Source organism: Procambarus clarkii, chromosome 13 (assembly GCF_040958095.1).
Source record: "Procambarus clarkii isolate CNS0578487 chromosome 13, FALCON_Pclarkii_2.0, whole genome shotgun sequence".
Lineage (NCBI taxonomy): Eukaryota > Metazoa > Arthropoda > Malacostraca > Decapoda > Cambaridae > Procambarus > Procambarus clarkii.
In genome coordinates, this window is record NC_091162.1 from 23,899,282 (window position 1) to 23,912,539 (window position 13,258).

The 13,258-nt window shown below is 43.6% G+C and overlaps 1 protein-coding gene across 1 annotated transcript in view; it reads right to left on the minus strand.

Annotated features, from left to right (window-relative positions):
* The window catches only part of Invadolysin (leishmanolysin-like peptidase, invadolysin), a gene marked incomplete in the record, with an annotated part of 420,119 nt that overhangs the window by 112,810 nt on the left and 294,051 nt on the right, over positions 1 to 13,258 (minus strand). The window contains 1 exon segment of the mRNA XM_069323797.1: positions 9,234 to 9,412. Coding sequence (XP_069179898.1) covers positions 9,234 to 9,412 — 179 coding nt within the window.

Genomic DNA, 13,258 nt, shown 5'->3' on the forward strand with positions numbered 1-13,258 from the left:
ACTGATTCTCCCCACTCTCTCATACTGCCTCCCCACCTAAGCTCCCTCATCCCTCGACCCACCGGTCAGCCATCACTGACGCAATGCGTGCATTTGGAGTCGACATGGTGCACAGATGTTTCTTGATTGTGCAGATATGTAAAACAAAAGCACAAAATGAACATTCCAGCCTTATGGCAATTCAAAATAATAGGAATAATAGGCCGTGAATTTGTGAAGTCACAGTGGGCAAACTGGACCATCTCCCACCCACCACAACAAGCCGGCATGACGCTTGGCGGACCCCTTCCTACCCGAACTTTGTTCGGGTAGCATGACTCCCCAACCCCAATCGGGAAACTGGAAGTTTCGGATAACTAAAGTTCGGAAACCAAGTGGTGCTCTGTATATATATATATATATATATATATATATATATATATATATATATATATATATATATATATATATATATATATATACACAGTATATATATATTATATATATATTATATATATATATATATATATATATATATATATATATATATATATATATATATATATATATATATATATATATATATATATATATATAGACATACACACACACAAACACACACACACACACAAAACTGAAGATTGCATACACCAACATAGATGGAGTGAGATCGAAGATACTGGAGTTAAGTGATGTAATACAGCTGCAGACACCAGACATTGTTGCACTCACGGAGACAAAACTTAAAGATGTAATTTTAAATGAGGTCATATTCCCAAGGGGCTACTCAATTTGGAGACGGGACAGAAAAATTAGGAAAGGCGGTGGCGTTGCTGTGCTGGTAAAAGAACACCTAAAGGTGAAGGAAATAATGACTGCCAATCCACAAGAAGTTGACATAATAGCACTAGAGATCTGCTATGAGGATGATAAACTAATGATGATAAATGCATATAGTCCACCGCCAAGCAGCACATGGTCAAAGGAGGAGCTAGATAGTAAACGTGAAGGTCTTATAACAATAATGAGAGAGATTATAGCGAGAGCGGATAACGATAGATCACGACTGTTGATAGTCGGTGACTTCAACTTGAAATCCATAGACTGGGAAGCATATGAAGCTAAAACAGAAGATTTTTGGACCTGTAAATTTGTAGACCTCATCCTGGAAACATTCTTGTATCAACATGTTAAACAAGCTACGAGGATGAGGGAAGGGGACGTTCCCTCCATGCTAGATTTGATATTTACCAGGAAGGAGGAAGAGATATTTGACATTCAGTACCTTCCTCCCTTGGGTAAAAGTGACCATGTCTTTTTGGGAATAAAGTATGCAATGCGTTATAAGCTGGAAGAAAATAAGGAGGTTGAAGCAGTTGAAAAACCAGACTTCAGGAGAGGACATTATGGTGACCTTAGAAATTTTTTTAGTGAGTATAATTGGACAGACTTGATGCTAGGCAAGGAAGTGAATGAGATGTATGGCAAGTTTTGTGAAATATATGATAAAGGCACAACAAAATTTATACCAAAACAGAGATGCAGAACTAGGAAACAGGATTGGTTCAATAGAAATTGCGAGAGGGCTAGAGACCGAAAGACACAAAAATGGAATCAATACAGGAAGAGGCCGAACCCCCAAACATACCAGCGATACAAAGATGCGAGAAACAACTACACGGCAGTGAGGAGAGAGGCAGAAAGAAATTTTGAAAAAGGGATTGCGGACAAATGTAAAACAGAACCAGGTCTATTCTATAAATTAATAAACAACAAATTGCAGGTAAAGGATAATATTCAGAGGTTGAAAATGGGAAATAGATTCACGGAAGATGAAAAGGAAATGTGTAAAACACTAAACGAAAAGTTCCAAAGTGTGTTTGTACAAAATGAAATCTTTGGGGAACCAGATACAATAAGAATTCCAGAGAACAACATAGAACACATAGAGGTGTCTAGAGACGAAGTGGAAAAAATGCTCAAGGAGCTCGGTAAGAACAAAGCAGCTGGCCCAGATGGCGTTTCACCATGGGTTCTGAGAGAATGTGCATCTGAGCTCAGCATTCCACTTCACCTGATCTTTCAGGCATCCCTGTATACAGGAATCGTAGCAGACGGGTGGAAACAGGCTAACATAGTTCCAATCTACAAAAGTGGCAGCAGGGAAGACCCCCTCAATTATAGACCTGTATCATTGACAAGTGTAATAGTGAAAGTATTGGAAAAACTAATCAAAACTAAATGGGTAGAACACCTAGAGAGAAATGATATAATATCAGACAGACAGTATGGTTTTCGATCTGGAAGATCCTGTGTATCGAATTTACTCAGTTTCTATGATCGAGCCACAGAGATATTACAGGAAAGAGATGGTTGGGTTGACTGCATCTATCTGGACCTAAAAAAGGCTTTTGACAGAGTTCCACATAAGAGGTTGTTCTGGAAACTGGAAAATATTGGAGGGGTGACAGGTAAGCTTCTATCATGGATGAAAAATTTTCTGACTGATAGAAAAATGAGGGCAGTAATCAGAGGCAATGTATCGGAATGGAGAAATGTCACAAGTGGAGTACCACAGGGTTCAGTTCTTGCACCAGTGATGTTTATTGTGTACATAAATGATCTACCAGTTGGTATACAGAATTATATGAACATGTTTGCTGATGATGCTAAGATAATAGGAAGGATAAGAAATTTAGATGACTGTCATGCCCTTCAAGAAGACCTGGACAAAATAAGTATATGGAGCACCACTTGGCAAATGGAATTTAATGTTAATAAATGTCATGTTATGGAATGTGGAATAGGAGAACATAGACCCCACACAACCTATATATTATGTGAGAAATCTTTAAAGAATTCTGATAAAGAAAGAGATCTAGGAGTGGTTCTAGATAGAAAACTATCACCTGAGGACCACATAAAGAATATTGTGCAAGGAGCCTATGCTATGCTTTCTAACTTCAGAATTGCATTTAAATACATGGATGGCGATATACTAAAGAAATTGTTCATGACTTTTGTTAGGCCAAAGCTAAAATATGCAGCTGTTGTGTGGTGCCCATATCTTAAGAAGCACATCAACAAACTGGAAAAGGTGCAAAGACATGCTACTAAGTGGCTCCCAGAACTGAAGGGCAAGAGCTACGAAGAGAGGTTAGAGGCATTAAATATGCCAAAACTGGAAGACAGAAGAAAAAGAGGTGATATTATCACTACATACAAAATAGTAACAGGAATTGATAAAATCGATAGGGAAGATTTCCTGAGACCTGGAACTTTAAGAACAAGAGGTCATAGATTTAAACTAGCTAAACACAGATGCCGAAAAAATATAAGAAAATTCACCTTCGCAAATAGAGTGGTAGACGGTTGGAACAAGTTAAGTGAGAAGGTGGTGGAGGCCAAGACCATCAGTAGTTTCAAACTGTTATATGACAAAGAGTGCTGGGAAGACGGGACACCACGAGCGTAGCTCTCATCCTGTAACTACACTTAGGTAATTACACTTAGGTAAGTGTGTGTGTGTGTGTGTGTGTGCGCGCATGCGTGCGTGTGTTTAGCCTACATGAGGGAAGTAGATAAAGGCACATCATGTCAGCATATCTTAGAATATAGGTGGTGTATTGGGTACAAGTCGATGTAATGCAATAAGTGTGGGATGCAAGTGTGCGCGTGGGATGCAAATGCATGTGTGGTATATATATGTGCATGTGGTATGTAGTAATCTGCTCAGTCAGCAGATTACAGAACCGACTAGGAACGAGAACATGCTGGACCTCATATTCACGAACAATGATGAGCTAATCAGAGACATTACTGTCTCAGACACTACGTACTCGGACCACAAGCTCATTGAAGAGCAAACATTAATAACGGTAGTAGGTCCATGAGAAACAGCAAGCGAGAAGGGTTATTCAATGAATTCAATTTTCATAATAAAAGGATAGACTGGGAGAAAATAAACAGGGAACTTACAAACATTCAATGGGAAGATGTTTTAATAAAAATCCTACACAAGGACTAGAAAAACTGACTTCTGAAGCCTATGAAGTCTGTCTGAAACATGTTCCTTTGAGGAAAGCCAGAAAGAGATCCAACGTAGAAAGAGAACGCAGACGACACTACAAAAGAACAAGAAAATTAACGGAAATGCTTAAGCAGATACGACTTTCCATACAAATTAGTAATAATTTAAACAGGGAGATTGAAGAAATTTTACAGAGACTGAAGCATTCATATCAGATTGAAGAAAGGCAACTAGAACAGAAAGCACTTCAAAAAATAAAGAAAAACCCAAAATATTTCTTTACATATGCTAAATCAAAAGCACAAACCACTGCCAGTATTGGATCTATTCGTATTAGTGAACGTTCATATACTGAGGATGACAAAGAAATTAGTGAAATCCTAAAAAAGCAGTATGAGGACATGTTTAGCACTCCGATAAACAGCATGAAAATGGAAGATCCTGACAACTTCTTTATGTGTGATATCCAAACCCCTGTAAATATAACAGATATCATCACGAGCGTGACAGATTTTGAAAAAGAAATTGACAATATGACCATGCACTCAGCCCCGGGTCCAGTCATGGAATTCAATATTTATAAAGAAATGCAAAGTGCCAGTAGCACAGGCACTCAGTATAGTGTGGAAGAAGAGCTTGGACACAGGGGAGATACCAGATGCGCTTAAAGTAGCAGACATAGCCCCTCTACACGAGAGAGGGAGCAAAACAAATTATTACTAGTATAGACCAATTGCACTAACGTCCCACATAATAAAAGTATTTGAGAAAGTGATCAGGTGTCAGGTCACTAGTGTCATGGAAACCAATGACCTCCACAATTCAGGCCAACATGGATTTAGAGCAGGAAGATCATGCCTCTCACAGCTACTTGACCATTATGACAAAATCACTGAGGCACTAGAAGAAAAAAGAAAAACAGAATGCAGATGTGGTGGTATACAGGGATTTTGCAAAGGCATTCGATAAATGTGACTATGGAGTGATAGCACACAAAATGAGGTCACTGGGAATAACTGGTAAAGTAGGATGCTGGATACTCAGTTTTCTGTTGAACAGAACACAAAGAGTAACAGTCAACCATATAAAATCAAGTCCAAGTGCAGTTAAAAATTCAGTACCTTAAGGTACAGTCCTTGCACCACTGCATTTCCTTATTCTCATATCAGATATAGACTCAAATATAAGGCACAGCTTCGTATCATCCTTTGCAGATGACACAAAAATCAGTATGAAAATTACCTCTGCTGAAGACATTGAAAAACTACAAGCAGATATTAATAAAGTTTTCGACTGGGCTGCAGAAAATAACATGTTTAACAGTGATAAATTCCAGGTACACAAATACAGTAAAAATGAGAACCTTAAACATAATACAGGGTACAAAACGCAATCAAATTTGCCCATAGTAGGAAGGCAACATGTTAAGGATTTGGGAATAATGTCTGACAACCTAATGTTTAGGGAGCATAACCAAGCAAATATTGCGGCAGCCAGAAAAATGATAGGATGGATTACGAGAACTTTCAAGTCCAGGGATCCCATCACAATGGTTGTTCTCTTCAAGTCACTTGTGCTGTCCCATCTTGAGTACTACTCAGTACTCACTTCCCCATTTAGAGCAGGGGAGAGATTGCTGAAATAGAGGGAGTACAGAGTACATATACGGGATACATAAACAAGATAAAGCATCTAAATTATTGGGATCATCTCAAAGCTCTCCAAATGAACTCGCTAGAAAGACGACGGGAGATATCAAATAATATACACGTGGAAAATACTGGAGGGTCAGGTCACAAACCTGCACAGTAAAATAACAACATACTGGAGTGAACGATATGGAAGAAAATGCAGAACAGAACCAGTGAAGAACAAGGGGTCGCCATAGGCACAATTAGAGAACACTGTATAAACATAAGAGGTCCATGGTTGTTCAACGTCTTACCAGCGAGCATAAGCAATATTGCCGGAACAACCGTGGACATCTTCAAGAGGAAACTAGATAGTTTCCTCCAAGGAGTGCCAGACCAACCGGCTGTGGTGGGTATGTGGGCCTGCGGGCCGCTCCAAGCAACAGCCTAGTGGACCAAACTCTCAAATCAAGCCTGGCCTCGGGCCAAGTTTGGGAAGTAGAACAACTCTCAGATCCCCATCAAGCAGGTAAGTGTGCATGTGGTATGCAAATGAGCATGTGGTATGCAAGTGTGAGTGTGGTATGCAAGTGTGAGTGTGGTATGCAAGTGTGAGTGTGGTATACAAGTGTGAGTGTGGTATGCAAGTGTGAGTGTGGTATGCAAGTATGAGTGTGGTATGCAAGTATGAATGTGGTGTGTAAGTGTGCATGTGGCATGCAAGTGTGCATGTGGTATGTAAGTGCTCGTGTGTATGTAAGTATGAGTGTTGTATGTAAGTATGAGTGTTGTATGTAAGTGCTTGTGTGTATGTAAGTATGAGTGTAGTATGTAAGTGCTCCTGTGTATGTAAGTATGAGTGTGGTATGTAAGTGCGCGTGTGTATGTAAGTATGAGTGTTGTATGTAAGTTTGAGTGTGGTATGTAAGTGCGCGTGTGTATGTAAGTATGAGTGTTGTATGTAAGTGCTCGTGTGTATGTAAGTATGAGTGTGGTATGTAAGTGTGCGTGTGTATGTAAGTATGACTGTGGTATGTAAGTGCGCGTGTGTATGTAAGTGTGAGTGTGGTTTGTAAGTGCACGTGTGGTATGCAAGTGTTTTTCCTACCAATAATTACAGGAAGCGAGATCTAGTTTTTTTGTATTCCACCCCAAGAAGTGTAGACCTGGCACAATGATTATTACAGTTCTTGGTTTTCAAGCTGTATCATATTTCGCCTAGTTGTGGATAGATGTGGATTCAATAATTTCATCTTAAAATGCATTCCATTTTTTATCACCTGTATGCGTGTAAGAACTTCCATTTACAGTATGTATATTCACAATTTTGTTCTGTATTCAGCTTCCAGCAGTCTTCACTTCTTTTACTAATTATTTATATAGGCTGTCCTTGGTCACATTTTCTATTCCCCTCAGTATTTTGAATATAGTGATCATATCCCCTCTGTTTCTCTAAGGGTGTGAAGTTGTGTTACCTAAATGTCCTCATAGTGCCAAGTTCTTGCAATTTTGGTACTAGTTCAGTTGCAAATCTTCATACTTAAATTTTCATTTTGTTGTTCACAAGAAGGATTCCATACCAGTACTACAGCTCCAGTAATGGTCTCACATAGGTAGTGTATATGGACTTTAAGGTCTCCTTATTTAGACTGGTTTAGACATTACTGTAATTGTTTAGACATTACCTAACAATTGTTTAAATTCCAGTAGCCATTTATTTACCACTACAGAAGTTTGTCATGGTCTTCCTTTCCAATAGCACTAAACAGTCCCTCCCCAGTTCTTATTCTCCTCGATAGATTTGCATCATCTGAAAACACCGATATATGCCAATCCTCAATTGTACACCTCTGTTCATTCATTAGTGATTGGATATCTGGTCATTAAACAACTGGCGGGTCGTATTCCAGGGAAACTTGTGGGTAAGGTTTACCATGAGCTATGGGATGGGAAAGTTCTCAGCATACTAACAGGAGTTAGCAGTCATCTGTGGCTGTGCCCTCATGTGTAATAAAATATTTTACTCTTTCAAAGTGTTTCATTATCCCTTTTCCAAAATTTTGCATATAATGTAATACTTATCAGTCATAATAATAATAATAATATTGATATTGGACAAACCCACAGGAGCCGTGATGAGGGTTCGAACCTGTGCCCTGGGTGTATTTTTGACTGGGGCCCTCCCTAACTGCGGACAAAGTGGCATTTCATAAGTTGCTCAGCGGGTATTCGCAAGTTGCTCAGCGGATATTCGCAAGTTGCTCAGCGGGTATTCGCAAGTTGCTCAGCGGGTATTTGCAAGTTGCTCAGCTGGTATTCGCAAGTTGCTCAGCTCTACGGGTCGTAGCACCGTTGGAAGAGACCATTGTCTGCGAGAAATGTGCTCAGACTAGGTGGTCCCTTAGTTACTTTCCCCTTCTCCAGGGCCACTATTGGAGGTTTCTTTGGAAAGAGGGACCAAATGGGGTGGTCTCCATAGGTTTCAATCATCTAATCCCACATGTCTTGTAGGTTCAGTTGTAGGGGGCCTGCGAGCCCTAGGAAGAAGAGTGCTGGTAGGATCCATCTGTCTAGATTGTCTTTCTTGTTGGTTGCTTGTAGAAGTGCACCCCCCTCTAGGTTTCTGAGTTTCTCTGCTGCTTTTTTAGTGCTCTGTCTGGGTAGCCTCTATTTCTGAAAAGTTCCCATAGGTTCTCTAACTTTGTGAAGAGGCCCTGTTCTTTACTCATGATCCTTTTGAGTCTAAGAAAAAATGAAGCTAAAAACAAACTTAAATATTCCTAGGCCTTGTATAATACACATATGCACTATATTAGGCCTAGGAAGGTTAAGTTAAATTAGTCTGTCTTTGTAACAAAGAGAAATAACCACACCAGAAATAAATACAGTTTTGATATTCCTAGAGTACGACTTAAACTAGAAATGCTCTACAAATCAAGGGACCCAGAATGTGGAATGACCTTCCCAACCATGTTAAAGACTGTACCTCTCTCAACCAGTTTAAGATAAAAACGAAGCACTACCTAATAAATTTCCTGTAACCTACCTTACCCCTCTATTGTCAACCCATGTCTGTTTTAAACGACGCTGTTTGTCGACCTAATTGTATTTGTACTGCTTTTTCAGCCATGTTCCCCCTTTTATATCTTTATTTTTATTTGTTCTCAACACATTTTATTCTTTATACTCAATTAGTATTAAGTTTTAGTCATTAATGTTTTTCCTGCCCGAAACGCTTTGCGTAATAGTGGCTTTAGGCATTGTATATACTAGCTCTATCTATAAATCCATCAATTTTTGTAAAATCTCTTGTACGTATGTACCTTACCTAAATAAACATTTATTTATTTATTTATTTATTTATTTATTTATTTAGAAAATAGTTTTCCGGTTTGTCCAACTCAATGGTGCCGATTTCTACTTTTCTAATTTCGTTGTAGGTCAGTATATATATATTATGGTCCTCATCGTTATTATAAGTACTACCAAAACAGGAGGACGGGCGGGATATAAAGTAATATAAAATATCTATAGTTTCCCCCCCCCAAGCCTTAATAACGGCCCAAGGTGGCAAGTGAGACATCACTACTGACCTGTCAAGAGCTGCCTCTTGTTGACAGTGGGCGGCATAGGCTACTGTGTAGCCTCTCTTGCAGCGCTCAGTCTCTAGTGCGGAGATGTAGAAGACAAAGTCAGCACCCGGGATACCTTCTCCTTCTTCCTTGCTGGTCACGCGACAGTTCTGGCCCAGAGTGTTGCACACGCGGCAAGCCTGTCATCACAACAACACATTACTACAATATCCACTCCATAAGTAAAATGACAACTTGTGAAAACAATATATAATATAAAATAGAGCAATTAATATAATGAAACAGCACTGGCAGAACCCACAGTGGCTTTCCTTACCTTGCGGGTTACCTTGCCTTTATTTCGGGGATTAACGTTCCTGCGGCCCGGTCTCTAACCGGGCCTCCTAGTTGATGGAGTGGTCAACCAGACTATTGGAGGTGGCAACTAAAGGCACGGACGTATTAGGGCCACTAGTAATAACCAGGCCTCTGGGTACAGTCAATGGCTTATAGACTACATACACCCAGACTGTGAGGCAGTGAACAACAGTCTGGACCATGAATGAAGCCTTGTGACACAGTGTACCTCCAGGTGCCACAGGTAACACTCCTGGTTGTACCACTACCACCACCACCACCAGGTACCTGTCTGGGTCACTGAGGGCTGGGCTCACTTGTCACTCCCTCACTCCAAGAGCTCAAAATTTAAAGGAAACAAATGGTGGCATTTCATCACATTAATAATAATAATAAAAGTTAAATGTTAACAATAGACCACTTAAAACGAGACGATATATGGGTGGAATATATATACAAAGACATGTTAACTTTAGATATTAAACTTCTTTTCAAGCATAATGCTAGTACAAAATACAGTAGAATTAAACAAGATGCCAGAGCCATCCACAATTTTAAACTTAGGTATGATAGGATAAATTTATTCAAGTCGGGAGTCACAGCAATAGCTGAATTAAAGCTGGTAAGGTGGGGTCAAAAAGCTGAAGCTTGATCTTGCAGCTACAAACAGGCAACTGCAGGAACCAGTGAAACAGCAGGCACATTGAGCAGGCACAGTGAGCAAGCACAGCACAGTACAACACTTGTACTGACCAACCACAGTGGCTGACAGTGTACCACACACCTGCCTGGGGGAACACATGCTGTCTACCACCAGAATAATAAAGTAATGCCAGGAGAGGGAGAGTAAGAAAATAAACACTTGATATGGACAAATTCCAGTGGGAAGAATATCCATGAATAATGTTAAAGTTATATCCACATTACACTTAGATATTATGCCCACTGGGAGAGGGTGGAGGGAAGGGAGGGGGCAGGACTGTAGTAGTGGTGGGGGGGGGGGGGACAGTGATGGCAGGACTGTAGAAGTGGTGGGGGACAGTGATGGCAGGACTGTAGTAGTGGTGGTGGACAGTGATGGCAGGACTGTAGTAGTGGGGGGGACAGTGATGGCATGACTGTAGTAGTGGGGGGGACAGTGATGGCAGGACTGTAGTAGTGGGGGGGACAGTGATGGCAGGACTGTAGTAGTGGTGGGGGACAGTGATGGCAGGACTGTAGTAGTGGTGGGGGACAGTGATGGCAGGACTGTAGTAGTGGTGGGGGGGGGACAGTGATGGCAGGACTGTAGTAGTGGGGGGGACAGTGATGGCAGGACTGTAGTAGTGGTGGGGGACAGTGATGGCAGGACTGTAGTAGTGGTGGGGGACAGTGATGGCAGGACTGTAGTAGTGGTGGGGGACAGTGATGGCAGGACTGTAGTAGTGGTGGGGGGACAGTGATGGCAGGACTGTAGTAGTGGTGGGGGGACAGTGATGGCAGGACTGTAGTAGTGGTGGGGGGACAGTGATGGCAGGACTGTAGTAGTGGTGGGGGGACAGTGATGGCAGGACTGTAGTAGTGGGGGGGACAGTGATGGCAGGACTGTAGTAGTGGGGGGGGACAGTGATGGCAGGACTGTAGTAGTGGTGGGGGAACAGTGATGGCAGGACTGTAGTAGTGGTGGGGGGGGCAGTGATGGCAGGACTGTAGTAGTGGGGGGGGACAGTGATGGCAGGACTGTAGTAGTGGTGGGGGACAGTGATGGCAGGACTGTAGTAGTGGTGGGGGACAGTGATGGCAGGACTGTAGTAGTGGTGGGGGACAGTGATGGCAGGACTGTAGTAGTGGTGGGGGGACAGTGATGGCATGACTGTAGTAGTGGGGGGGACAGTGATGGCAGGACTGTAGTAGTGGGGGGGACAGTGATGGCATGACTGTAGTAGTGGGGGGGACAGTGATGGCAGGACTGTAGTAGTGGGGGGGACAGTGATGGCATGACTGTAGTAGTGGGGGGGACAGTGATGGCAGGACTGTAGTAGTGGTGGGGGACAGTGATGGCAGGACTGGAGTAGTGGTGGGGGGGGACAGTGATGGCAGGACTGTAGTAGTGGGGGGGACAGTGATGGCAGGACTGTAGTAGTGGTGGGGGGACAGTGATGGCAGGACTGTAGTAGTGGGGGGGACAGTGATGGCAGGACTGTAGTAGTGGTGGGGGACAGTGATGGCAGGACTGTAGTAGTGGTGGAGACAGTGATGGCAGGACTGTAGTAGTGGTGGGGGGACAGTGATGGCAGGACTGTAGTAGTAGTAGTAGTGGGAGACAGTGATGGCAGGACTGTAGTAGTGGTGGGGGGGACAGTGATGGCAGGACTGTAGTAGTGGGGGGGGGGACAGTGATGGCAGGACTGTAGTAGTGGGGGGGGGCAGTGATGGCAGGACTGTAGTAGTGGGGGGGGGACAGTGATGGCAGGACTGTAGTAGTGGGGGGGGCAGTGATGGCAGGACTGTAGTAGTGGGGGGGGACAGTGATGGCAGGACTGTAGTAGTGGGGGGAACAGTGATGGCAGGACTGTAGTAGTGGTGGGGGGGACAGTGATGGCAGGACTGTAGTAGTGGTGGGGGGGACAGTGATGGCAGGACTGTAGTAGTGGGGGGAGACAGTGATGGCAGGACTGTAGTAGTGGGGGGAACAGTGATGGCAGGACTGTAGTAGTGGTGGGGGAACAGTGATGGCAGGACTGTAGTAGTGGTGGGGGGACAGTGATGGCAGGACTGTAGTAGTGGGGGGGGGGACAGTGATGGCAGGACTGTAGTAGTGGGGGGGGGACAGTGATGGCAGGACTGTAGTAGTGGTGGGGGACAGTGATGGCAGGACTGTAGTAGTGGTGGGGGACAGTGATGGCAGGACTGTAGTAGTGGTGGGGGACAGTGATGGCAGGACTGTAGTAGTGGTGGGGGACAGTGATGGCATGACTGTAGTAGTGGGGGGGGACAGTGATGGCAGGACTGTAGTAGTAGTGTGGGGGGACAGTGATGGCAGGACTGTAGTAGTGGTGGGGGGGACAGTGATGGCAGGACTGTAGTAGTGGTGGGGGACAGTGATGGCAGGACTGTAGTAGTGGGGGGGGGGACAGTGATGGCAGGACTGTAGTAGTGGGGGGGGACAGTGATGGCAGGACTGTAGTAGTGGGGGGGGGACAGTGATGGCAGGACTGTAGTAGTGGGGGGGGGACAGTGATGGCAGGACTGTAGTAGTGGTGTGGGACAGTGATGGCAGGAACTGTAGTAGTGGTGGGAGGGACAGTGATGGCAGGACTGTAGTAGTGGTGGGGGGGACAGTGATGGCAGGACGTGTAGTAGTGGTGGGGGGACAGTGATCGGCAGGGACTGTTAGTAGTGTTGGGGACAGTGATGGCAGGACTGTAGTAGTGGTGGTGGGGACAGTGATGGCAGGACTGTAGTAGTGGGGGGGACAGTGATGGCAGGACTGTAGTAGTGGGGGGGGACAGTGATGGCAGGACTGTAGTAGTGGGGGGGACAGTGATGGCAGGACTGTAGTAGTGGTGGGGACAGTGATGGCAGGACTGTAGTAGTGGGGGGGACAGTGATGGCAGGACTGTAGTAGTGGTGGGGGACAGTGATGGCAGGACTGTAGTAGTGGGGGGGACAGTGATGGCAAGGACTGTAGTAGTGGTGGGGGACAGTGA